This window comes from Mastigoproctus giganteus, chromosome 14 (genome assembly GCF_048544385.1).
Source record: "Mastigoproctus giganteus isolate SK-2022 chromosome 14, ASM4854438v1, whole genome shotgun sequence".
Taxonomy (NCBI): Eukaryota; Metazoa; Arthropoda; class Arachnida; order Uropygi; family Thelyphonidae; genus Mastigoproctus; species Mastigoproctus giganteus.
This window is the reverse complement of record NC_143588.1, coordinates 45,240,821-45,266,719: the sequence shown is the minus strand read 5'-3', so window position 1 is coordinate 45,266,719 and position 25,899 is coordinate 45,240,821. Positions and strand designations below refer to the sequence as shown.

The following is a 25,899-nucleotide window of genomic DNA, read 5'->3' as shown; positions in this document are numbered from 1 at the left end:
ATATAAGAAACAAACACAAAAATGTAAATAAATCAGTAACCATTTAATAAATCATGACAGCACACTTTAGTGAGACATTCGTTTCAATGTGTCTTATTAATGCACAACGAGAGTACAAAAGGACTGTTGCAAGTTTATTGCGGTTTGTGAGAGGGGGAGAGCTGTGATTGATAGCTTCTGCGTGGAGCAGCCCAAACATTCACTTAGATTGAAATGAAATCTGGTTGGTAAAAGAGGTTTGGAGACAGATAAACTTTCCATATATGGCCCTCCCTTTGCATGCGTAAAGCGCCAATTGTCTTTATCATATGTGTTTATCTGTCTGTTCGTCCATCCGAACGTAATAACTCGACTCCTCAGACGGAATTTCATAAAATTTTATATTTGGTTCTTTCAGAAAGATTTGTCGAGCCCTCCCAAGTTTCATTAAAATAGGACGATTAGAAATCTCGCAGTTACTATTTCCTTGTCCGTCAGTCCGTCCGCATGTTATAACTGGACTCCTAATGGATGGATTTTCGTGAAAATTTATACGTGGATGTTTTAGAACTATTTATCGACTGTTCACAAATTTCATTAAAATCTGACCAATAGATAACCGATAATTGTTATTTACTTTTTTCATACATATCACATAGGCTATCCATATATTGTATATTGTAGCTTAAACACTGTACATTATGTTTGTTGTCGCTCGCTGATTGGAGGAATGAATGGGCAATATGGCGGATTCGCAGAAACGAAATGTTTTCTATTCGTCCATAAAAGTCATTACTTTTTTGTTGTTGTTTGTTATAAAATGAATTATTGCTATTTGCTAAAGCGCCTGAAATCTAACGTACTGAGTATAAAAAGTAATTTGTTATTTTTCTGGATACAGCCAAATACCTTCAAGTATGACGGGACAGTCTTTTTTTTTTTTTTTTTTTTTTGTATGTGAAAACCTCTTGGCACCTACTCAGTTTTTTACCCATTGGTAACGAAAATGAGAGACGGAAATGACTCATACGACGCCTTTTCCTAAATGACGCTAATGACACTAACTCAGTTACTAATATTGATTCGGTAGCATAAGTAGTGGGTGTGAGCATAAAACGTTACATCGTTCATAGCTTTGATTCTAGCTGCTCGATTTTAAAATTTAAACGGTTTTGATTTTCATCAAAGATGTTTTCACATAAAATAAAACATCTTTCATGCGTATAGGGTACACATCCGGTTTTTTTTAATTAACTGAAATTAAGAAAAGCCATAACTTTTTTTCGATAAAAATTAAAGAAAATTATTAATTCAATGTATTAATTTGAAAATATGAGAAATTTATGTATTAATTAAGTGAATATTATATAAAAGTTAGAAAACATTTGAGTAGGAGAGGTTAAACATTAGATTAAAGAGCACAAAAAATTAACCACTTTTGACTTCACCCTGATGAAAAGCTTGGGTACTCTATCTCAGCCTTTCAAACAATTATGAAACTTTTATTTTTTAACTGGAATCAGATATCTGGAGGGATCGTATTTGGAGCTGTAGCCATATTTAGGGATATGCCTTTATTGGTTTATCTAGAAGAGACCTCGGGCATGCCTCATTGTCCATTCAAAGAATATCTGCACCAATTGCACCTGAAAAAGGGCGAATTCACAGGCGTGAAGAAGAGTGAGAGTTTCTTGCTGTCTCAAGGAAACAGAGAAGTGTTCAACCCACATAAAGAACCCCCCTCGTAAAACTTTGGCTTCACTTTACCCTACCTCCATTCTCCGTATTGTTTTCTACGAGTTTTTATCCCTCAGTAAACAGGCAAATCCATCGTAGAAGACAGGAAATTTATAGACACGGTATGCTGATGCTTCATACCTTTAGTTTAGCAAATTGCCTAAATAACTCAGCTTACCTATTTTCGGAATCATATCAAAACTACATTGAAAACTACCTATTAGTCAAGATAAATAAAATAAAAAGTAAAATAAAATATCTGGAAATATTTGTATTATTTTATTAGTATTTATTTTATTTTATTATTTATTTATTTTATTACTAATAGTTTATAATTTTATTGTATTTATTTATTTATTTTTAGTATTTGCGCCACCAGTGGTGGCTCTGAATCCAACTGGGTAATTCAAACAATACGGTAATTTATTTTGCCTTGATTGATTTATGTTGTAAGTCAAAATTACGTCCTCCTCAAGAAATTTCCAAAATATATTTTTTGTAATAATTTGGATCATAATAAAGTTATCAGCATTATCTATCAGTTAACAATTTATCACCTAGTTTATCATAAAACGCGTCATCCATTTTAGAAAGGCCAAGTACTCAATAAGAATTTATTTTTTTGAAGAAATTGGTTAGTACCCACTGCTATCCAGAGAAACGATGTGTTCTAAGATATTAAAAGTGAAAGAAGAAATCAAAACCAATTGCTAATATTATAATTTCATGTTATTTATATATTTATTTATTTTTAGATTATTCTCCCTTCAGAAACCATGCTACTGTAGTGAGTTGCAATATCAGTGGAATCGGAGTAATTTCCTGGAAAAGTTCTGTCGTGGTGAGTAATGAATTCAACGAAGCATTTAAAAATCATATATTGACGTGATGGATGTTATTATGTGGCTTCCATGTCTGAACATTTTTGTTCGTTGCTATTATGTTCAAGCATTTCAGTAAATAAATAAATAAATAAATAAATTCCTGATTACTCATAAAAGGTACTAAATGCAGAGATCTAAGAACAAAAAAAAAAAAATGATACAAAGGTGGGTATCATTAGTCTATTATACTGTACAACCATAAACAAAAATAAATACCTCAAATATGAGCATATATACAATATTTAAATACCTTTTAAATATTGTATATATGCTCATATATACAATATTTAAAATATTCTCATTCCGAATTAACAAAAAAGATAAGACTTGAAACAATAATAATAAAACATATTAAATTAATTTAATAAAATTATAAAATTTTATTGTAATTGAAGTAAATTAATATACAAATATGAAATTTGAATATAGCATAGAGAGATTTAAACGAAGCGATATTAAATATAAATCAGTACTGTGATTGCTTTGAAACAGAAAAGGTTTAATTATTTGTCAAGAGATGGCGCCACCATAAAAAACGAGCGTTTGTTGTAATCTAGTGCTTTGACATGGTTAAAATAGGGCCACTGTTATTAATACACTGAACATTGCAGTGCAACAAGCTTTAATTGAATTTGTTACAAAATATAGTTAATATAGTGGTGCGATGACACTGAAAGTTACACAGCAAAACTAGTGCTCTGAAAAGAGTATTTATCAGCTGTTTCGAATGATTAAAATTGCTTTAAGTTTAAAGTCTACTTCGTTGCTTATTTAAAAGGAATATTGAGTTACACATCATGTCTCTACCCGATTAAAAGTTCCTACAATTAATATTTATTTGTTTTCATTTATTATTATTTTTTTTCTCTCTCTCTGGAGAACGCACGTTCACCACTGCTAAAAGGATTTTCATACATTGGCTGAGTAACTAGGCCCCAACTGGAAGTGGAAGTTTTTCCCTTTCAGAATATAAATTTTTCCTTCTGTAAACTTGCTATAGAATGAACGTGATTCCAGTTTCGATATATACATCCTGCGATAGTCCATGGGTCCAGTAAATAGTGTTATGCCAATTTATCAGAGAATGCAACGTTGTGATATCCAGACGCCTTCCGTCGTAGGCAAATGAAGAACCTATAACAGTCTGGGTCACGTGGTACAACAGTCTTGTAAGAAAAGCTGTATTACTTCTCGTAGTCATTAAACGTGTACCATGGGAAAGGTAGGTGACGTTAGTCTTCACAAGGGGGCTTGTTGTTTTCATCAGCACAACAAGCGCCTCCTCCCCAAAAAAAAACCAATTAGGCGGACGGAGAAGGGTTCTCCCTTGAGATATTCTGGGTTTTTAAATTCACCCAGTCGGCTCGTGAACATATACACCTCTGCGATAATGTGGATGTGAGCGACAATGGTGCAGAGAAATTTATTCGATAATGCAGAGAAATTGATTCGTAGCCGCAGCCATGGGCGAGGGCACAGAAGTACACGCGTTTGAGTGACCGTGTTTGAAATTTACGTGACTATTAAATACTGTGATGTTCTTGCACTCTATTATGTGAGCTCCTCTGACCTTATGTGGTCGTTCTCGAGTACAAAGAGAAAATTCGTTTATTTACTGTAGGATGACGCGCATTTTACTCTACTGCATGGCTTCAGGATTTGTGTTTTTAAATTATTATATGAAATTAACAAATTAGCTATTTTAGTTAACAATATGTGGAAAAATTTTAAAAAAATAAATACATTTTCTGTTTATATATTTGATAGTTAACATTCAGTCAGAGCATCTTACAAGAGAGAGAAAATATATTATACATTATCAAAACCGTTTTGAAAATACGTTAGTTCACGATATTGGCCTCACGTTTCACGTCTAATAAGACTCAAAACCAGGAATGCAGTTTATGATAATAACAACCAGTTTAATGAGTTCATTTTTAAATACAGAATGAGGTATCGTATTTTCTCGATTACCCCGCGCACTTTTTTCTAAAAAATGCAACTATTTCATCATCCCTGATGATGAAATAGTTGCATAATTGTAGTATCCATTTCATCATCAGGGATGATGAAATGGATACTACAATTGCTGGATATTGATCTAAAACAGCTATTTACAGCCACCCTGAAAGAATGGATGTCTAGCGGAGAGCATAGTTCACATGAAAAAAAAATCAAGCTGCCGGAGATGGAGCAGCATGATCTGCAGAAAAAAAAAATAAGGTGTGGGCACGCAATTTCACCATGTTAGTCGCGTAGAGCTTTATGAAGTGTGGAATATCTAATCACCCCGATGGCACTAAGGACGACTACTTGTGGAACAGTAGTCCTAGCCACTTGAACTCATCTGCTGTTGAGACGAAAACAGTTGGAGAAGAGTAATTGTTTTGAGATTATTAATTTTTGATTTAAGAAAATGCCACTGTGTAGCACCCGTTTGTATACTTATCTATTATGTATACTTTAAAGCTATATGATCAGTAAATTCACATAAAAGTTAAAAAAAAAAAAATCGTGGCATATTCAGAGGTGAAGGTTTTCGAGTAAATACGGTAATTGATGCGTTTGCGCAAATGATTGACTGATATTGTTAATTAGGATATTATAAGCACGAGTGGGTCAATAGTGTAATGGATAAAAGAGTTACAAGTTGTTTTTATTACTTAGGGTATGCATAATCAAATTGAAACCTTTTCTTTTTCCTTTCTTTCTTCCTTTCCTTCTCTGTTCTTCGATTCTTTGAGGCGTGGTAATAAAATTCCCGGACTGGTGCTGTTACGGACATGTTCGATGATTTTGCAAATAATGGGAAGTGGTATGTTCTAGTTCAAACTTCCTCCAACTGATAGTAGTACAGAGATTGTCCAGTAAGCTGAGAGGGTGCAAGTAACAACCAGTTTCCTTATTAGCGTTAATACAATATTGTTAAAATTTTGTTTGAATGGTATAAGCAATTCAAAGACCTACGTGTGGATGTTCGCGATGACCCAAGAAGTAGGCGTTCGTCAACCTCCCGGAATACGGAGAGAGAGAGAGAGAGTTGCAAAATTTCAAGAAACTGTGGCACGAGATCGTTGTTTGACCCTCACAATGATGGCTAATGAGTTGGATATGAATAACGAGACGATTCGTTAAATTCTGCAAGGATATTTAGGGAAAAGGATAGCCTGTGCAAAATTTGTGCCGCATAGCCTCACGGATGATCGGAAGCAACGCATGATAGTCAGTGCCCTCATGTGAAAAATTTCATCCGGACTTGCCAAGACAATCCTAACTTCCTGGACTGTATTTTCACTGGAGATGAGGTTGAGTGTTTCAGTACAACCCAGAGACGAAGCGTCAGAGCATGCAGTGGACTTCAAAATCATCACCAATGCCCAAAAAGTTTCGTTTACAGAGGTCCAAGATCAAGACGATGCTGATCATGTTTTTCGACAAACAGGACGTGTGATTCACAAGGAATTTGTACCTGAAGGGAAGAGAATCAATGCTGCGTTCTAGGTACAGGTGCTTCAAAGACGACGCGCATTTCCTGGGTGAGGCAGCTGGTTCTTGTTGAACGACAATGCTCCCGCTCGTTCTGCACTTGTCGTGAAGACATTTCTGACGAAAATAGCATTGTGCAGATCAACCGTACTCCTCCGATCTAGCACAGGCGGACTTCCTCTTTCCCAAGGTGAAAACCCTCAAAGGAAAGAGATTTCAGGATGTTGAAGGCATAAAGAAAAACGTAACCGCCAAACCGAACATCATCCATCTCTTTGGACGCCTTCGCTGACTCTTTTCAGAAAATTTTAGAACGGTGAAATAAGTGCATTCAATCACGTGGTGAATTTGAGAATGTGTGCTGGTAAATGTTAGGAATTAGTACTAAAGTTATGTTGTTAGGCCTAAGGCGCGTCAGCGACTTAGACCATGCTGCTCTAGTCACTCTAGTGTGTTATGTCTGTAGAAGTCTATTTTTCCGGGTCGATTTGCCTGTTCTGCGGATCGAAAAATCCGAAATATCTCACGTGGAGGGGACCCTGCACTCTCCGCCTAAGGTCGATTAACTACAGCCCTTAGAAGCCTTTAGAAATTCCTATAGTCTACTGTGGAATCGAACTTAGACCTCTCCCAACGAGTAACAAATGGTGAAACCCCTGTCTTAGCCAACGATACGCTGATAAGGTCAACTTGTACAAGAGCATTATCATATTAGCAATCACGTGAGTGCAAACTCTGGTCACACTCAAACGTGTGTATTACTGTACCTTCTCTTTTGACCACTCTGCTACCGTGGCATTTCTTGATATCTTGTCTTTCTTAAATTTCAAATACATACTCGTTCATCCAACTTTGTTGTTTCCGATACATTTTCATGTTTCTCTTTTCTTTTTCTTTTTCTTTTTTTTGAAGGCTTTGTGGGCACACTCAGTACACTTTGCTAGATGTTGAGAAAAACCATTCTATGAGATGATGCGTGTGCGCAGTTTTGCATTCAATTCTACTAAATGTGAGATATTGTTTTTTTTTTTTTGTTTTTTTTTTATTAAAAAAAAAAAAAACTCAATTAACTATATCGAGCAGGCCTATGTGCTCTTTGATTTCCAAAGTGATATATATATATATTTTGTTATATGAGGAGGGTCACTCATATAACAAAAAAAAAAAAAAAAATGATTATGCAGTTCTATAATACACAAAATACATACAAGGAAACGACTCTACTGCTGCTAGTCCCCACAAATACATGCCGTTTGCTTTATTACCTAGGTAATAAAGCAAACGGCATGCAGCGCTCTGCATATCACCCGTTCGAACCTACCCGAAGTCATAGAATATGCAGCCAACACTTATCTCCAGGTACCAGGTTTCTTTGTAAAACTAATTTAGTATATTCTATGTAGTGATCTCGGTGTATAAACCAATCTTTTGTTTATTTATTTATTTTTATCTGGCATGTGCCTAACACTGTACCGATTATAACATATAAAAACTTAATTTTAGCGTTTAAAAATCTTGAAAAGTGCGAGAACTTTTTCAACCTCTTCCTATTAGGCCATGTCATTTTGTCTGAAAGTAGTGTAACACTAGGCAACTCGTTGTTAAGGCAAAAATATGTTCTGCTGTGAGCATTAAGAACATTTCGTTAATTAGAAAATTTAAATCCCCAGCCACTAAAAAAAAAAAAAAAAAAAAATCGGAAGCGAGGATAGGCAAGTTCTATTTTCTTCAAAAATTATTGTGATAAATGCAGTACCGGAAGTCTAATATTTGTTCATAATGCCCACTTCCTGTATTTTATAGATTATAATGATGCATATCAATTTAATCCACATTATACAATATAAATGTGCAGGGTGCTTCATAAGATGTGGGCTGTGCTTTCAGGATAGATCCAGGACCTCAAAACAATGAAAAAGTTCATAAAAACATAAATTTTTGTTTTCTTAATTCGATTATTCAATTACTCTGTAATCGTTCAAAATTTGATACGTTTATTCAGAATTTTAAGGTTCTGAATCGAACCTGAAAGTATGGAACGTATGCCATGAAACATCTTCTATATGCCTGATCAATAATTGATGATAATTTATAAAAATATTATATATTTTTGTCCAGATTTTTGCTATAAATACCTGAGCCAAAATTTTTTAACAAAGTTTAGTTTCAGATAGGAAGTATTAGCATTTTAAATAATTTTCTAAGCAAATATATCTAATAATGAATTTGTTGGAATATATACATTGTATAGGGAAAAAAAATGCCATAGTTATATAATTGCCTAAAACATGCCATTCAACTAAATTGTTTAGCCAGTTCTATTGCATTACTTGTTTATTAAGCGTATCGTGTGATTTCATAAACAAAATAAAAAATAATATTCAAATCAATTTAAATTGTGCTTGTGGGCGTGCGTATGAAATTGCTTTCTATAGTTGAAGTACTTTGGAATGCAAAATTGCCATATTTATCGGCAGATGGCGCCACGAGAAATAGTCATCGTATTTTAGTTTTTAGGGGTGTCATTTTCTATATGTAAGGTAAATGAGATCGGTGGTAATAGTAATATTCAACGTTGTTTACTTTAAAAATGAAAAATGTATCAAAATTATATTCGAAATAAAATATTTTCATTTTTACTCCTAATGAGCTCACGATATTTAATAGTTACTGACTCATATCTATTTTGCATTAAGTGAGAGTATAATGAATACATCTTTTAAAATCCCTTTAAAACCATTTTTCGAGTACTTAGCAAAAGAGGCAGATCGGGAAACTAATGTAAATAAATAAACAACGAAGCGATTTAAAAAAAAAAATTGTAATGAACGCGTAATCGGTGACAAAGTACAGAAACGTTACAGGTTGTTTAAAGAGAAAGTAAATATTTCGAAGCGAGAATATCTGTCGCGTAGACAAATTAACTGCATTCATTTCCTTGATTAGATTCCTGTAGTGCCGAAAGATGCTTATTGACAAGTTAGATCTGTTTTCGTTTCGATGGCCTGCCCCTAGTCACGTGACGTCTCGCATCCAATCTGTAGGAGCAGCAACTCCTAAGCTGCGTCCTCAGAGGGTAGACGCCGGAGCCGCGATGTTATTTAAGATTGTTGGGTTGGGGAGATCATATTTAGGCCTGAATCATGGTACACCTGCTTGTTGGGTGAATGGGTTAGGTATTCGCACGTGTGCCTAGCGTGGCATCAGTAGCAGAAACATACATTTTGTAGAGATTTTTTTAAAAACTCCCTAATCTTATTTCCATTTGCCAGCTGTGACGTTTCTCTCACGTGACCTCATCATGCACTAGGTTGACGAGCCAAACCGCCGCCGGAGACCCCCATCGCGAGCGTTCTCCGAGAGTATGATGAACGGAAGCCTGTATGAAGACACTTCGAACAGTCGGTCAGGACTAGAAGCGGTCACATCAACTCAATCTTCTCTCCAGCCTCTCCACATTCCCGCCAAGAGGGTAACTGCCACTCTGGCTGTCACCTACGGACCTTCCGAGTGCAGCGTCGTGGATACCGGTGCCGGCGTCATAAGGCACGGCCACAACGGACAGTCGTGGGGTTACACTCCCGACACCCACTCCGCTTTCGAAGCCCACGCTCAATACAACCAGACTCTGTGCAATGTCCGGGATGGCATGGTGCCCGGCTACTACTACAATGACCACGCGACCAGGAGTACCACCGATCGGAAAACACCCATCAAGTTCTGGTCCAACACGTACGACCTACCAAGTGCCGGACCGAGTACGGTCGCTCCGACCGCCGAATCGTGCCAGTCCTTCGCGCCGCAGACCTGGTGTAACTACACGCCGTATCCTAATAGGGTGCACGGCCACATCGAACCACATGCCCCGCAACCGGTCACCTACTTCCCCGGGGAAGACAGGACGCGTGTGCCTATGGAGGACTTTGCTCACAGTGACGGCTACTCACTCCGGAGTTTCACCACGGCGGCTGAGGCACATGGTCCTATCCCTTACGTGCCGACAGGTACAACCGGTAAGTATCTCTATGGTCGCTTTTAAAACCCTCATAAAACTGTTAATATAGCCTTAACAGTAAAAGAGAGCATTCAGTTGATTGTACCATCCCCACCTCCTACTCCTACAGAAACCTTTGTTACGGTGTTTCCTGAGCTGCACTAACGGCTACTTTGTAAATGTTTCCACTTTAATAGCTACACAGGCGTTTATTGACCTTTCATCCCCCTTTTTCCCTTCTTCTTACACACCTTTTTTTTGTGGGAGGGTATAAAACCCAGTAATTGCCTCCACTGCATGTAATAAGGATTATTATGTGAAGAGACATCCCCTTTGTGCAGTAACCCAATTTGATTTAGATGCCATTATGTACCTGGTTGTATTCTTTCCGACAGTAAGTCTAATATAACTCGATGATTTTCTTTTGTACTCCTGGCTAGTGTAGTAATGTAACCCACCGAGTCCTATATAAAACTTCTCAGGGAGCTCCTTAAATAAGTGAAGTTATAACCTCATGATTATAATGGTTTTTCAGTAAAATGCTTAATCCTCCTATAAAAGACAAATTATGAAAACCGATGCTAGTTGTAAATCTCTAATTTATCATTTCTGCTGTTTTTCTGAAATTTAGATAAAATATTAGCCTTTGTATACCCACCTGATATTTTTCTTTACCACAAAAAAGAATATACTGTATATACTAAACGTATAAATCAACGTGCGTATTATTTAAGCCATTTTAGTAATGAAATAAGGATCTTTGAATATATGATCACCTATAAAAAAAAATAAAACTATATTATTTCTTATATAACTTCACTTATTTCTTAAATAAGTGAAGTTATTTCCTCGTGATTATAATGGTGTTTTTAGTAAAATGCTTAATCCTCTTATAAATGATAAATAATCAAAATCTATGTGCGTTGTAAATCTCTAATTTATCATTTCTGCTGTTTTTTTGAAATTTAGATAAAATATTAGACTTTGTAAAGCGCCACCTAATATTTTTGTTTACTAAGAGAAAAAAAAAAAAAAAAAAAGGAATAAATATACTAAACGCATAAATCAGCTTGGGTGTTATTTAAACCATTTTAATTAACGAAATAAGGATCTATGAATATATAATCGTCTGTAAACTAAATTAAACTATATTATTTCTTCATTCCTCTGTTTCTGTTCGAAATAACCAGGTGTATACCACTAAAATAAATAGATTTATCTATTGTTATAGAAAAATTGATAGCGATTTAAGTAAGATAAAGTGAAACAAAATTAAAGTGGCAGTTTTAGTGATTGGTATTGGAAACTATATGTTGATATATTTGCATATTGTCATGTAATTCGTTTCCATGACGACGTTCATCAACGCACGAAGCCAAATGCAGCAATCCTATTGTTTTTGTCAGCTCTTACAGCGCGGTTATATTTCTCTGTTCCCTTCGTTCTCCTCCCATCACCATTCTTTTCCCTGATCCTCCTCCCCCCGTTTTACCCTCCACCTTCCCTCCCCCTTCTCTTGAACAACGATCAACGCTACCGTTGGCTGGAAGGGCCATGTCGATTAGACAGTAGGAAGGTGTGCGTCACTCACTTTCTTCCATTGTACTCTTTGAAATAATGCACTGTGTGTTACGAAAAGGAGAGCATCCCCTCGAGGATAAAAGAAAAGCATGAAATGCGCTGAGCAGTAAATGCAGTATTTCCCAGAAACGAATGTTTTATATATTCATTATTCTCAATAACAATGCATACAAAATACATCATTAAAGAATAGTTCAAATATTTTCCACCTTCTGTTCATTCTTATGCACTTTTCAAAGTGCAAATGCACGATAATTTTGAAAATGTCAGATTTATTGAATCCATTAGGAAAATAGTCCGGATTCTTTCTTCTTCTACTAAACATTTAAAGAAAATAAAACTAAAACGCAGAATTAAAATTATATTTCTAAAATGTGTGATTGTTATGATTTGTTTATTACAAATCCATTTAAAGTGAAGCATTCTTTTATATTTCTGCAGTAAAGCTGAACTCAGTACATTAGGTAGACGCTTATAATGGATTCAGAGGCAAAAACCGGATGACTTACTATGTGTGTTGCAATCTATAATATGGTATCAAATTAGTCTGAAATTCTAAACAGATAAAAGCTACACACAAAGTTTTAAGGTAACCAAACAGTATTATAAGGGTGTATCAGTGGGTGTAAATAATTTCTAAAAGATGACTTGAATAACGTAGATAACGCCGTAGTCTGTTGTGGCCTTCCTCTGAACTGAGATTTTTATCGATCTTGTTTCGTGCATCTGTGAGAGACGGCAGACTTTTTTGAGAGAGGTGGGTGGGAGGGTTGGCATGCGAGCCTCGCTCTTATAAATGGCCCAGCGAGCTTCTGCTAAATCCCAGGATTATATAAATTGCTTCATATTGGAACTTTGTTCCTCTCTGTTCGTTAAGAGCATCGATTAAGAACACCTGGAGAATATCGAAGTCAACTGAGGGGAAATTTTTATGTAATTTTTTAGGTGGTCTCGCAAAAAAAAAAAAAAAATTAGATTGAAAATTAGAATTTTCCGGATTCTTGTGCAAGGAATCGAGGGATGAAAATCTTAGGAGTGTATTCACTGTTGTCTAGTTTTAAATATACTATTCTGCGAGCAACACAGACAACACATTTTTAAAATATATTATCAAATAATATATCGTTTATAACACGACAACCAAACTCCAATCAACAACAATATATTTTTTTTCATTAACTGTCGACAGGCGGGATGAAAAGCTCCTTCAGGTCTAACAACCAAGTTCATCGACTTGATGCAACAGCAAATTTATATTTCGCTCTGAAAAATACTTTCTTGATCCCTATCGTATCGTGACCTGACCTGAATTCTTTCCGTAATTATTATCTGGAGATACCACCGATCCATTCTCATCTCATTGTATGAAAGATATCATCCATTTGCCTATTTATCCGCTGTAATTCAGCGCTTTTACTCTAAGGCATGTTTTTCTAGGCGCTGATGATGAAGTTGACAAACATTTTTGTTCAATCGATGAAATTCCCAGTCCGTGGCGTGTCGCAGTAACAGCTGTCTATGTGTCACCACGGTACAATCAGTAATGCGAATATACCTTTGGTTGGCTTCTAAATTAGTGGCTTCCTCCTAAAACGACTTCTTGCGACATCATGTGACTTTTTGCGAAGTCGTAATATTTAAATATTATCCCATTTGGAAAACATTTGTTGAATTAATAAACTTTACTACGAAAAAAATTATTAAAGTACAAAGTTACTGAAACTCGTTTAATTAAAATACATCTTAGGGTTGCTTTTCACGAAAAAAAAAAATTGGGCACATTAAGAGGGGATGTTCTTTTGTTGATCCAACCCAATGCGGGAGATGTGCAGTTGGAAGGGGATTTGGGATCCTCTGGGAGTATATGAATTCAGTTATAAGAGAAGTTTTTAGTTAAAGATGATTTCGGACATCTCTGCGATTGTATTTTTATGATTCTCTGCTTTTGATATCTTTTTGTGATAACAAGGCACATTTTGAAATACAGGTATATTCGTGCTAATAGAAGTCCCGGTTTGAATCCAATGAAAATAAATGTCCCATGCGCCTGGGAATTCCCTCAAACGATTCACTTCGATTTCAAGATAGATAAAATATAGAGGTTCAAAGGATATCGGTTTCAGAAGCGATTTATCAGACTATAATAAAGCAGAAAGGACATAAATACAGATTATATAAATCTGAAAAAAAGAAATATCAAACTTATATGAAATTTTGCAATTCTTAAAAACTTTCGGCTGTATTAAGATAGTAATAATTTCTTATTTCTTCAAATCACTTCTTTTTTCTTTTTTTCCTTCTGAGGGTCAACATTGATTTCGTGCTAACGTGCACGGAGATCCATACGTTCCAGCTTACGCCTTAGACGATACCCTATTTTCCTTATGTCACTGATATAGTCCACATCCTGCTAACTTCTAGGTCCAGAGCGTCTTCTCTGGGCCTAGATGTTGGCAAGGTCACTGTATTCTCCACGACCATTTCCATATGATGCCTGTTTGTGCACACTGACTATACCTTATTGAGGTAATGGACTTTAGTATTAGTAATGGCCATTTGGTGCAAGGAAGCTTATGGCTTATGCTGCACCACCCAAAAAGAACAAAAGACTTGCTTGATGACTTATCAGTACACTTGATGCAAAGTTTACCTGCAAATATACAAAGGCTGTTCAATAAAGAACGATCATAATTTTTCATGAATAACCGTACTGCTGGCTATTTCTAGCTGAGCGGTAAGACCAAATCAAGCTGCATCACATAGCAACTGCGTAGTTGACTGGTGCACAGGGTGTGAACAGGCATAAACTTGACTGACCTTGGACGAAAAACCCCAGCTTCTGGAGGGAAAACCTTGCTATCCACGCCTGAGACCGACTAACTCAGCCAAGGAGTGAAAAATGCCCATTAAAGTTCCTCGCGTCATCTGCGGGATTCGAGCCCGGGCCTTTTCCGCCCGGTATGGGGGGACGGTGACGATATCACTGTGCTACCCGCGCAGACCCCCTATACAGAGGTGCCTCCATAGCCAGGTGGGAAGGAGCAGCAGTGCGTAGCACACGCTTCTTGATTAGACCGGTGTTCGAACCCGTCACCACCAAATACGGAGGATGCGGAAAGTTCAGGGAATGACCACCGCATATTCCCGGAGCATTATGACCGTAGTTGCTAATGCTCCTAAAAACCAAATAACAACAACAAACCCTATATAGCACGGATCGCAGGTGGTTTAAGAATATTTAAAGATGGACGTGATTCAATCACAAAAATCGGCTGTCATTGGGCTCCAACCACTGCTGTCACCACAGAAACCATAAACACTGCTGTAATCGTGAGAGAAGATCGTCGTATAACAGTATAACAATATACTGTTTAGAGATGTTTAGAATATCAGTAGGAACAAAACCGGCCCCCAGGTCTATCAGCGCCCTGTGCGAGATTTTTTGGTGCGCCGTCTCTGACTTGAAATTTATAGAAAATCAGTAAATTTTCCGGGCATTTTGAGCCCCCTAAATTTTGGCGCCCTGTTCGGGGTACCGCTTGATCGTGCCTTAAGCCGGCCCTGAGTAGAAAGCACGCACGGTATTCTCCATGACCATTTGCATATGACACGTTATGCACACTGGGTAACAAGACTACTCACACCGGAGCATTAACAAGTTTGTATGGAGATTTGTCAGGAGCTGCAACGGATGGTTACTGAAGATGGCGAGGTTCTGCACAAGGTCGGTTGAAACATGGCTTCCCCATTTCGACCCAGAGAGTAAGTAAGAAACAAAGCTCTGTTTGGAAGTCGCCAACACCGAAAAAAGCAAAAGTTGTGGCTTCTGCAGGAAAGGTTATGGTCATCTCTTTTTTTTGATACTTAAGGAATGGTTCACCAGCATGTTGTGCCACGTCACGCGACTGTTACGGAACCTTATTACAGAACTGTACTGCACACTTTGCGGATCACATTCGTCGCAAACGACCACAACTGCACGCAGGTGGGTGAATACTGCATCATGACAGTGCGAGGACTCACGTTGCTCATACTTAGCCAGAATTAATACAGGGCGATTCACTACCAGGGCGACAAACTTGCAGGAGGTGTAGGGGGCACAAAGACGAATCGGAATCACATAGCATTGCAGGGTCCGAAATGCCTTCGTCATGCGGTAGAGGACGTTGAACGGGAGGTCGCGTGAACGGCGATCCCGAGGCAATAGGATGGACGAGTATTCAAACGTTGAACTGGCCGACATGCACCCCGCGTATGGAGCTGCGGACTGTAATGGGCGCGCCGCTCTGCGCTTGTACCAGGCACGTTTCCCGCACAGGCGTGCTCCTCATCATACGATTTTCGCACGTGTGCACAGAAGGTTACGTGAGACTGTTTGTTTCACCAGAGGTACCATGAATCGAGAGCGAACGACGAGAACGCCAGACAATGAGGAGAATGTCCTACGTCTTGCAGAAGGCAATCCGAGTACGAGTACTCGAGCGATAGGCCAACAATTGGGTATTTCCCAATCCACTGTATGGAGGATACTGTCAACAAACCAAATGAGTTCATACCATCTGCAACGCGTCCAATCATTGGAGCTGCGGATTATCCACTCCGGAGGACTTTTGCTACTTGGTTTCTTCAACAGAAACGGTTCGCAAATGCTAACTTCCAGCGGGATCGCTGTTCAAGCGACCTCCCGTTCAACGTCCTCTACCGCATGACGAAGGCATTTCGGACCCTGCAATGCTATGTGATTCCGATTCGTCTTTGTGCCCCCTACACCTCCTGCAAGTTTGTCGCACTGGTAGTGAATCACCCTGTATAAATATGTTCATCATCACTTATGTTCAGCCGAGTGGGTAAAGTACCTGCCCGGCAACCCAAAGGTCGCGGGTTCGATTCCCGCCTCGGGCTTGGATCAAAGTACTGCAAAAACCTTGGGAGGTGCAATATGGCCACAGAAGCCGATGCGCCAACAACTACCAAATCAAAAAAAAAAAAAAAAAAAACTTATGTTCACTTGACACATTGCGATTTGATTTTTTTTTTTTTTTCAAAATTAAAGAAACGTTGGAGTAAATGCATTTCATCAAATGGGGACCCCATTGAAAAGAACCACCAAAATATGGATTATTAATAAAGGTATGTTGCGAAAAAAAATTATGATCATTCTTTATTGAACAGCCCTCATGTTTACAAACTTGTGAAAATGAATAGATTTCGTAGTCTGACCTCGTTAACTTCTTGAAGGCTTCGTGGTTCTGAAATTCCAGATTAATAACACGACATAAGAGACTTCATGTCGAAGCTACTAGCTCGTTTCTTTTTCCGAGTACCATAATCGTATTCCCGGCCATAAGTTTTTTAAGTCATTGGTCCTTTGGGATGTTACATACTTCATCTTGTGAGGCCTCTTCATTAAACATTCACCAAGGTGCTGAAGAAGCTCTCTGTACTCGTGATCTTTCTAAATATAACCTTCAAAAAATTTAAAATTTTATGCTAAAAGCATCTTGGTTTCCCCACCTTTTAAGCTAGGGTTATTACTTTGAAAGGTAACAATCTTTACATTAATTCTATAATTAATTCTCAGTTGTTAGCAATTGAAGACGGTATGAAATAATGGTTCTTGTATTATTCTGAATTTCTTAAAGTTTATTCAAATTTAAGCTTTATTAAATAAAATAAGTGTATTATTTAATATTTAAAAAATTCTTTTTTTTTAATTTACTGATTAAAAATTAATTTTAAATATGTAATGGTTTATTAAAAAGTAATAATTTTTTTGTTTTATTTTGATATAATAAATTTATTTTAAAACAAAATATTTTTCAGAATTAAATTAATAAAAATAAAAATATAAACTGTTATAAAATTAAATTTTTATTAGAAAATGCATTAAGAACAAAAGTTGTTTTTAATGTTTCTATTTCTAATCTTTTAAAAAATTTAAGTGCAATTTTTTTAAACTTTTATATTTGTGTTTTTTTTTTTTTTCCTAGTTCCAGAATTACCTCCTCCCCCTCCTACCAACCCAGTGGAATGGACGGGGAACGTCTCAGTTCGAAAGAAACGCAAGCCATACTCTAAATTCCAAACATTAGAATTAGAGAAAGAGTTTCTCTTCAACGCTTACGTTTCTAAACAGAAACGGTGGGAGTTGGCTCGAAATCTCAACCTGACAGAAAGGCAAGTGAAAATCTGGTTCCAAAACAGGAGGATGAAAAGCAAGAAAACAACCCAAAGAAACACCGAAAATAATCAGAACAATACCAACACTTCAAATAACACCGGCAATGCGGGAGCAACAGCTAAATGAATTCGGTATAAAATGTGTACAATATGACTGTGTGCCACATTGAACCGCTAGATGTCACTGTTATCGTCCATTCATATTCTGGACAGAACAAGAAATTCTCATTGACATTCAAAGGCAAGCGTGTACAGTGGGTCCGTCTCAATAGATAATGTAGAGAATTTTTTTTTTTTTTTCTTCATTAGTACTTAATAGAGAAGCATATATGGAATGATTTAGTCTTTCTTGTAAGTTGTGCAATGTTGGAAGACGGTACGAAAGCTAATAACCAGCGAAGAGCTTAGGATGTGGTACTGCGTAGGTTGGCCATTGGATATCGTATGTACTGATACACTTCGGAGGAAATATTTGCGCGAGTAAATATGGTAATCATGGCCACAATTGGAGAAACATGGACGTTTACATGAAATGTTTTAATTTTGTGTGCATGTGTGTAATGTATTGGAATAAATAAAAAAAAAGTCTTTCTTATGCCAAATATTGTACAGACGCACATAAAAGTTAACGAAGTAGGGATATTAAATGAATAGTACAAAATATATCTTAAAAACAGTGCGACTTAACTAATAAAAGGAATACATGGGTCTTTATGTATGTATGCGAAACCAGAAAGTGGATAATTAATGTTTCTAATAACGTCCTTGAAAGTGTGTGCGATGTAAGATTTTAATTCTTTAATTGGTCCATTTTCAATAAGTAGCTTCCGTGTTCTTATCCCTGTAGGTGAAATTGTGATGTTACATAATTCTTTTGATATATTTTCATAAGAATATGAGAAAAATGGCTACATTGTTGGCAGAAAACGGTTAGCAATACTGTTTATAAATTGCAACAATAAAAAGGCTACATTGTTGGCAGGAAACGGTTAACAATGCTGTTTATAAATTGCAACAATAAAAAGCTACATTGTTGGCAGGAAACGGTTAACAAAACTGTTTATAAATTGCAACAATAAAAAGGCTATTGTTGAATATACTCTTGTTCATTGCAATCCGCTTCATTGTTGCTCCGCTTTCAACAGTTACTTTAACATTGTAAATACTTCTTTATTTCGTAAAGGGCACGAAATCCTTAACTTTTATTAACTGAATAAAAATGTTTATGCGGCATGCGACTCAAGTGCAATGTTAAAACGCCTGATTTTCTGTTATATTTACTTATATTGTACGATTTCTTTCAAAAGTGAGAAAAGTACTACTTTTATGTGATAAAACTTTTATTAAATCCGATTTTCGGATTCTATTCCCTTAAAATCTCTTCTTTGCGAGGTGCTTTCTGTTTTTCCTTTTGTTGATACTGCAAGCATTTAGTTTGTTACGTAAACACCATCTATCTTTCACCTCCTAAAATCATTATAAAAGAAATCTACGAAAATGAGCGATCCAAATCTTTCAGCAAAATTTTTATGGACTATGAAGAATACTCAGAGTGTACGATCTAACCTCCTTCATTCTTAAAGATAGCTTCTCCGCAATACCAGTCATTTCGCTCTGATGTCTAAACTATATTGCATTTTAAATCTATATATGAGGCTGTCCATAAACTGTTGCCCCTAGACTATCTAATATACATTAGTTGTCCTGGATCGAGTCCAGGAAACTTGAAAGCACTAAAAAGCCAAAACATCCGGATTCCCATCTTTGACAGAATTACAAATTTTAAATTAAATTCGTCTCTGAATAGAACTAATAACTTAATTTCTTTTCGAATGAACGGGCTTCTCTTCGACTCGCTTATCTTCGAATAAATCATCTTACATACATTTCTTTCACCTTGGAAGTATTAAAAAAAAAAAAAAACGGATAATGTTATTCTTTATTTATAAAGGAAGTGGGTGTTTTGTGCTGTACAAATGTGGTTGTGAAGAGTAATTTTATAACCAGCAGTCATGTGGGATGTTTTGTTTTTATTTCGTTTTTTGTTGACTGTTTAACTTGTGATGATACTGTCCTAAAAAGATTGTACTCTGCGAAAAGTTTAATAAACGTTTTGTCTGTGAAGTTATTTTCATTTATAATACAAACACAGCATCACCAAGGGTTGGACTCAGTGGAAGTTATTAAAAATTAATAGCAAGTTCGGACATGCGCCCTCTGCCTTTTTCTATCTTTCTCCAATTTCACAAACTGATTGAGCGCGCATGGCCGAACTAGTTACTGGCTACGTATATCTTGCCGCATGCGCAGGAACGAGGTTGCTCAAGCATCTTCATCTCTGCGCATGATCAGACATGATCTGGGTCATTTGTCGGCTGTTTTAAATGAACCGAAGCTATTTGATTCTGCTACCTAAGTTAAAAAAAAAAAAAAAAAAAAAATACACAATTCAAAAGTTATAAGGATGAAACAGAAAATGATGTATAGATTACCATAAGGAAAAAAACAATTAATCCAATTACATCATTTCAAGATGAAATGATGTCTTTGGATAGTAAATAGTCAAGCTGACTTAGGCCTAATTATTTTCGATTGACTAAGGCAAACTAGTGTTACAATGCCTGTGTTTAATACAGTCCATTCATTTAAAGGAGCGAATGGGTAGTTTAAAGAAATTAAGGAAAGTAGCTTCACGTTTATGCGATTTTAAAGTATACAATTTCATAGTGCATGCATGTAGTTCACAGATGAATCATCTGTGCCCCAAGCTGAAATCCAAGTTGAAAAAAGATGTTTGTTTTGATTCTCTAACCAGGCATTTTTCCAGGTATTACGTCCTGGTCATCGAAAATTTATACACGAAGGTATTCTTTCAGTTTTTGGAACACCTCGAAGTCGCTAGAGGAAAGATGTAATGATCTTTGTGAGCTGTGTATGGAGGTCAGTGCCATGATGAACCTGCACAAAGATCTCTTATTCCTGCACCCAGGCCCTCGTGGGTAGCACAGTTGGTAGGAACGCCGTCCACCCCACACCGAGTGGAAAAGACCTGAGTTCGAGTCCCGTCGACAACGGGAGGAATTTTCATGGGCCTTTTTTCACAACATAGCTGAGTTAGTCGGTCTCAGGCGAGGGTAGAATGGTTTTTTTCTTCCGGAAACTCGGGTTTTTCGTCCAGCAAACAGAAAATCGACCTCAGAACACGCAATTTGCAGTCAATATACACCCAGCAATATGGCCTTAGTCGCTGATGCTCCTTAAAACCCTACAACAACTACTGCAGCTCAAGTTTTGTATCTCTGTTTTTCATTACCTAAACAGCTGCATTAATTATACCTGGTATCTTCTAATGCTGGCAGAGCTTGTTAGAGGTAATAAAAAAAATATGGCGCTATATTTAGTAACGAAAACAATCATATGGATTATATACCTAACCTGCGATCCCATGTGCTTATTACACAAGAAAACCCTTTTGTGGCAATGGGAAATTGTGGGAGCGAAGTTGAAAAATATGTAATTAATGATATTGAAATTTCGCAAGATTATTTAATGAAAAATCTTTCGAGCCTACAGGCCAGTAAGGCTTCTGGAGTTGATGGAATATACCCTATAATCTTAAGGGAGGCGGCAAGTGAGTGCATTGAACCATTGAGGCTAATTATGCGAGCATCACTAGACTCTGGGGAGATTCCGTTGGTTTGGAAAAGTGCCAGTGTATCTTCCATACATAAGGGTGGTCGATAATTTCCCACTTCACTGTTAGAAAACAGTGAAGTGGGAAATTATCGACCTGTCAGTCTGACTTCAGTGGTAGGGAAAATCATGGAGGCAGTGATCAAGGGTGGATTTCAGGATCATTTGGATAGAATTGAAATTCTCAAGGATACTCAGCATGGTTTTGTAAAGAGAAAATCATGTTTAACAAATCCGGTTCGCTATTTTGAAAGGGTTACTCAAAAGCTGGATTTAGGGAATAATTTCAACACTGTTTATTTAGATTTCAGCAAAGCTTTTGACTCAATCCCACATGAGAGGTTGCTTTATAAACTGGAACAGGTTGGAATCACTGGGAAAATCCTTAGATGGCTTCAGGGCAGGAGGCAGAGGGTTGTAATAAATGGCTATTCCTCAGATTGGGTTGATGTAAGAAGTGGGGTTCCCCAAGGATCAGTATTAGGACCACTGTTGTTTTTAATTTTCATAAACGACATTGATGAAGGGATAGAGGGCGTGATGTCTAAATTTGCAGATGATGTTAAAATTGGTAGAGTAGTTAATGATCACTGTCAAGTTAAGCTTCTTCAGAGAGATTTCAGGAATGGTCAGAAAAATGGCAGCTATGCTTTAATCCAACAAATTGTAAGGTATTACGCCTGGGAAACAGTAATCCCAAAATAACTTATTCACTTGGTGGAGTTCAACTAAACCCAGTACCGGAGGAAAGGGACTTGGGTGTTACGATACGGTCAGACATGAAATTCTCTGAGCATTGTAAACAGATTGCAAGGAAGGCCCATGGTGTCCTATCGATGATCTATCGAACTTTTGCAAGTAGATATAAGGATGTGATAATCCCATTATATAAGGCTTTTGTTAGGCCACACTTGGAATACTGTGTTCAAGTATGGACACCGCATCTAAAGAAAGACATCGAGCTTCTTGAAAGAGTGCAAAGATGGGTAACTTGCCTGGTGAGATCGGCAAAAGGGCGTCCTTATGAAGAAAGACTTCGAATATGTGGGTTGCAGAGTTTGGAAACTAGACACCTTAGAGGAGATTTGATTGAGGTGTTTAAGGCTCTGAGAGGCATCAGTAAAATGAATGAGGACAAAATTTTCAAGATTATAAATGATGCTAGAACTAGGAGACATAAATTCAAGTTACGGAGTGAGATGTTTAGATTGGACTGCAGGAAGTTTTATTTTAGCCAACGAGTTATACATTACTGGAATAAGTTGCCTACATGGGTGGTAGAGGCTGACAGTTTGGGGATATTCAAAGGTGATCTGGATAGTACCTTCGGGTGAGGGAAACGCATAGGATGATAGGTTTTATTTCCTTTTCTTTTATTAATTTTTAGTTTGTTTTTGTTTTGTTTTTTTTTTATCATTGTTTTATTGTTTGGTTTTTTTTTTTTTTTGGCTGGTGCAGCATAAGCCATAGGCTTTCTTGCACCATGCGGCCATTACTGATACTAATACTAATACTATTACCATGACACCTTGCTCTTCGCAAACTATGTTGCCATCCACATTGTGAGGAGAACCAGGTGTACACAACCTGTTTCTTAGAAAGGCATCTTTCTAGCTAAGCAATAAACGTTTAATTTGTAGATACCGTAGATGAAATTTTTTTCATTGAATTACAGTACTTGCTCATTACTGCTATCTGGGACCCATGTTACTGCTATTACTTCTCTCTGTCTATTTTATGTATGAAGGTGATATTGGGATTTTTCATTCCGCACACAAATCGACCACAATGTATGCAGTTCACAGACGGTATATTGATACCTCGTGGCTTTAATTGTTGTGTCGCTCGTTATAAACAACCCCAACCTTTCTCATCTTCTAATAAAGATACTAATGCTCAATATTGAGTATATATCATCACAGGAAATACCTGCACATTCATAAATATATCTGACCGTCATGACAATTTGGTTATGAAAAGGTCAAGAAACTATTTTACTTTCCTTAGTAAGAGGTGTTTTAGCTCCCGAGCAAATGAGCATCATCACATGTCGTTTCCACTTTAGAATTTCGGAACCTGATGCTTGTTGACATGCACTTCTTGGGATTGCCAACTAATGCTAGCTTGTCATCTGTTTTGGGGATGAAAACCGGAGGATTTGCCCTAGAAAAACGTTGCTTTTACTGGAGCCCATTTAAACTAGTTCAACTTATTCAAAACTAGTGAGCCATTAAAACGCAGATGCATCATTCAATCAGAGATATTTTATGATATTTCAGTTAAACTTTACATATTCGGTTTTTCCGTTGCAGAACTTTTAAATAACATCTGCTATCCGACTTAAATGTCCACCAGCCACGTAAGCATCGGATTCTCAGCAACCGGATAATCGGGAGTCTACTATATCTGTTTAAAAATAAGACAGCTTGAATCTGTTGAAAAGCTAATCAGATGTGCTAGCTCATCGTGTTCAGTCTAAATAGAAGGGTCGAGCACAAGTAACGTGTGGAAACAGCTTACTGTTAAAACTGCTTTGACTCGGTAGGCTGTTAATGCTCCAATAAGCGAAAATCAGGTTCATGAGCATAACTGCTGGTGGAGTGTAGGAGTAGCAGCTTTAAGAGTAACCACAAGAAGAGCACATATATTGGCAGAGGACGGTGTAAAGGAGGAACAGAAATATTTGATGCTGTCCAATAAATTTCGTTCAAATAATCTCAAACTTCGTGTCCTCTGTCCGGGTCACTCAACACTCAGTTTCATCTTGTTGAGGTGGTGCGTCAACAACAAAGAAGTGTCCTAGGAAAATAATGCAGCTTCGCACTTTATATCTTTCCTTCTTTCTACGATAGTTTGAAACACACGGATAGTTTCAAGTTGAAGAGCACTCCGATTATATGATATCTTTGTCCCCAAGTTTTCTTTCTAACCGAGAATCTTAGGGATCGTTTGGAAAGCTGTATCAGAAAGGAAACCCAGCTCGCAGTGAATAAGGAAAACCCAAAAGCATGCTCTTCAGATTTTCCTGCTGGGATCGAGAATGGTTGACATCATCAAAGGTACCTATGCATACCTTGTACAGGGTGTCCCATACGTCTAGAACCATGGAGAAAAATAGCTAATTAATATATTTTCATCTTTGCAGGCCCAAGATGTCTTTGAGTAAGAAAGAACGAGTCCAGATAATTCTTTTCGTAGTAAATCGTGATCAGAGAGGTCTCCGCAGAATTTAACAGACCGAATCCAGACCAGAGCCAATAACACAGAGCTGCATTAGCAAACTTGTTGCAAAGTTTAGGAAAACAGGGTTCATAGAGGATAAACTACGCATCAGACTTTTGAAAAAGACACAGCCGTTGCCATCCTCTTTCATTTATGCAAAAGTTCCAAAAAAGTCTCTTCGAAGATTGTCCTCTGCCGCAAGAATGTCGAAAAGCAACGTATAGTGCATCCATTTTTTTTTTCCTGTCCCTATGATTCCAGACTTATGGGACATTCTGTAGAGTAAATGCTAAGGAAGAAGTCTGCCTGTTTGTCCCAATAAAGGAGAATCTATATTTTAGTAGGGAAGTGTGTTATAAGATACAAAGTTTATTAAGGAAATGTACGCTTGAAGAGATTCAACTCTAATGAAAAATGAGTTTTCACAAATGTATTTTGATGATGGACCGTATCTGAACTACAAAACGTATAGCAACTCGTTTATTCCCAATGATTAATTATCCTGAAAAGCCATTTACGTATAACGCACTTTTGTGTAATAGGAGAGCTCTCTTGTTCTACAAGCACTTTCCCTTCTTCAATTGGATAAACAGCTAAAACGGCGAAACGAAACTCAAAGCCTCGAGTAAGACCAGAGATTATTTTCCATTTTCAATTGTGTTCTAAAACTAGAAACCTTGTGCAGCAGTTCAGTAAAATTGTCACACTATGAATTTCCAACAAATTTTTATTTTAAAGAGAAACCCAAGTAGTAAGAAAGTCAGCCAAGGATCAAAATTTATTTCAGAAATGTTGTTGGGTTTTAGGAGTATTAGTGGCTAAGGACATATTGCTACATGTATACTGTCTGTAAATTGCGTGTTTTCTGTGGTCAAGTTTCTGTTTGCTGGACGAAAAACCTTGTGTCGGGAGTAAAAACCATACTATCCTCGCTTGACACCGACTAACTCAGCCACGTTGCGAAAAAGGCTCCTAAAAATTCCCCATGTCATCGACGCGACTCGAATTCAGGTCTCTTACACCCAGTGCGGGGAGGACGGTGATTTTACTAACTCTGCTACTCACGAAGGCACTTCAAAAATAAAACAGTATTGTTTTTAGTTTGAAAAATTGGTCAAGGAGGCTCATCCAGCTAAATCACAC

General features: G+C 37.1%; 1 protein-coding gene across 1 annotated transcript in view; it reads left to right on the top strand.

Annotated features, from left to right (window-relative positions):
* The window catches only part of LOC150075101 (uncharacterized), a 158,002-nt gene extending 140,034 nt beyond the window's left edge, over positions 1-17,968 (top strand). Inside the window, exons 4-8 of the mRNA XM_090388367.1 lie at positions 1,503-1,723; positions 2,081-2,134; positions 2,488-2,557; positions 9,397-10,090; positions 17,652-17,968. Of these exons, the coding sequence (XP_090244493.1) occupies positions 1,503-1,723; positions 2,081-2,134; positions 2,488-2,557; positions 9,397-10,090; positions 17,652-17,968 (1,356 nt within the window). The remainder of the gene's footprint in view (positions 1-1,502; positions 1,724-2,080; positions 2,135-2,487; positions 2,558-9,396; positions 10,091-17,651) is intronic.
* Positions 17,969-25,899: the final 7,931 nt, after the last annotated feature.